At 36.6% G+C, this 1548-nt stretch overlaps 1 protein-coding gene across 1 annotated transcript; it reads right to left on the reverse strand.

Moving 5' to 3' along the window:
• Nucleotides 1-684: 684 nt before the first annotated feature.
• On the reverse strand, nt 685-1071 carry LOC109072158 (dromaiocalcin-1-like). The gene has a single exon (XM_019088425.2). The coding sequence runs from the start codon at nt 1069-1071 to the stop codon at nt 685-687; it is 387 nt and encodes a 128-aa protein (XP_018943970.1).
• Nucleotides 1072-1548: the final 477 nt, after the last annotated feature.

Consider the following 1548-nt stretch of genomic DNA (forward strand, 5'->3'; position numbering starts at 1 on the left):
TATCTCTTTGGATTTGAGACTTTAGTCTTTGCAACTTTACAGATCTTCTTTATTAAAGATCTTGTAACACTACAAAGAGAAAGGAAAAATTGAAATCGCATCATATGGCCCCTTAAAGAAAACAATATGTTAGTAAATAAATAGAGTGCAAGTCTGATATACAATGTATAATTTTAATTGTTAAATGATGACCAGTTGTTACTAATATCAGTGCTCATACTCTTTAATAAGACTAAGTATAAAAAAAACTCTGTACCCTTCCTAGCATTTTTATTGTTGAAAACAATCAAGCATACTGTATTACAATATTATTATTGTATCGTGATACTCTTTTAACATATAAACTGTTCTACTTAATGTACATGTAGATTATGTTCTGGTCTATATTATATTCATTCCTTCTATTAGTTATGATCCAGATGTGAGCAGACTGCTTATGGGTGAAGTTTCTGTCAAGTGGAGATTTAATGTCTTGTCTGTGATGGAATCTATAATCAGGAGAAGATGAGAGGGTAAGTTTAGCATTAGACGGCAGTTTGCACAAAAACAGTATTGGGTGTTTGTTTAAAATACCAAATTCACATTTAACACAAAATTTGAACTGTTCTTAAGACAAGGGTATCTTAATTTCATAAAACATTACCTTTTTGCTTTTTCGACAATTCATTTGTTTCAGTGTACTTTCTACTGACAGACAAAGCTGAGCTTCTCCTCACAGTTTCTGTGTGTCCAAAGCTTTGTTTGCTTGTCCAGGGCTCCGCAACGAAGGTCTCTGGCAGGACACTGGGGCTGTTCGTTCTGGTACCATGCTGTGTAGTTAAGATCATCTCCAGTGACCCAGAACCAGTCCCCTGCTAGAAAGCGCAGACCAGTCCACACATATTCAGTTTCGGCCTGTGTGATTTCCAGTAAAGCAGAATCCATCCTTTCCTTTGTGCTCAGACTTGCCAGATCAGTATAATGAGTCCTGCAGTATTCCAGAGCTCCTTCCCAGGTCTCATTCTGGTGCACCAGAACAAACTCTGTTTTTAAATGTTGTCTGAGACTGGAGGACAGTCCATAGAGCTCCATGATTAGGAGCAAAGCGAGAGTTGTCTTCATCTTCATTTACTGAAGAGTTTCTATGATTTTTCAGTGATCACTTGAAGTTGAGAACAGAACTGTGCACGAGGACACTGACTCTTTCTTACTTTAACTGACATACAGACAATGATAAATGAATGTGATGGTGTGACCAATCACAGCACACCTTTACAGACAAAGCAAACAAAACAGGTGCATTTAACCAATCAAAGAAGCCTCATAATATTCCTAAGAAAGAAACTGTGGGCAGAGAAATAAGGCATGGAACATGGACAACGTACTTGAAACAAATTATACACAATTCTTTCAAGATGTTGTCACAAGTTCGTTGTGCTTACCAAATTTACATAATCCATTTGAGTTGAGATTGCATAAGTGATTGTTGTTGTTGTTTTAAAGTACCAACTTTCCATCATGTTTTGCATGAGACTGGATAGACAGAGTAAATGCTGGAATGAAGTGTTA

This window comes from Cyprinus carpio, chromosome B9 (assembly GCF_018340385.1).
Source record: "Cyprinus carpio isolate SPL01 chromosome B9, ASM1834038v1, whole genome shotgun sequence".
In the NCBI taxonomy this organism is placed as follows: domain Eukaryota; kingdom Metazoa; phylum Chordata; class Actinopteri; order Cypriniformes; family Cyprinidae; genus Cyprinus; species Cyprinus carpio.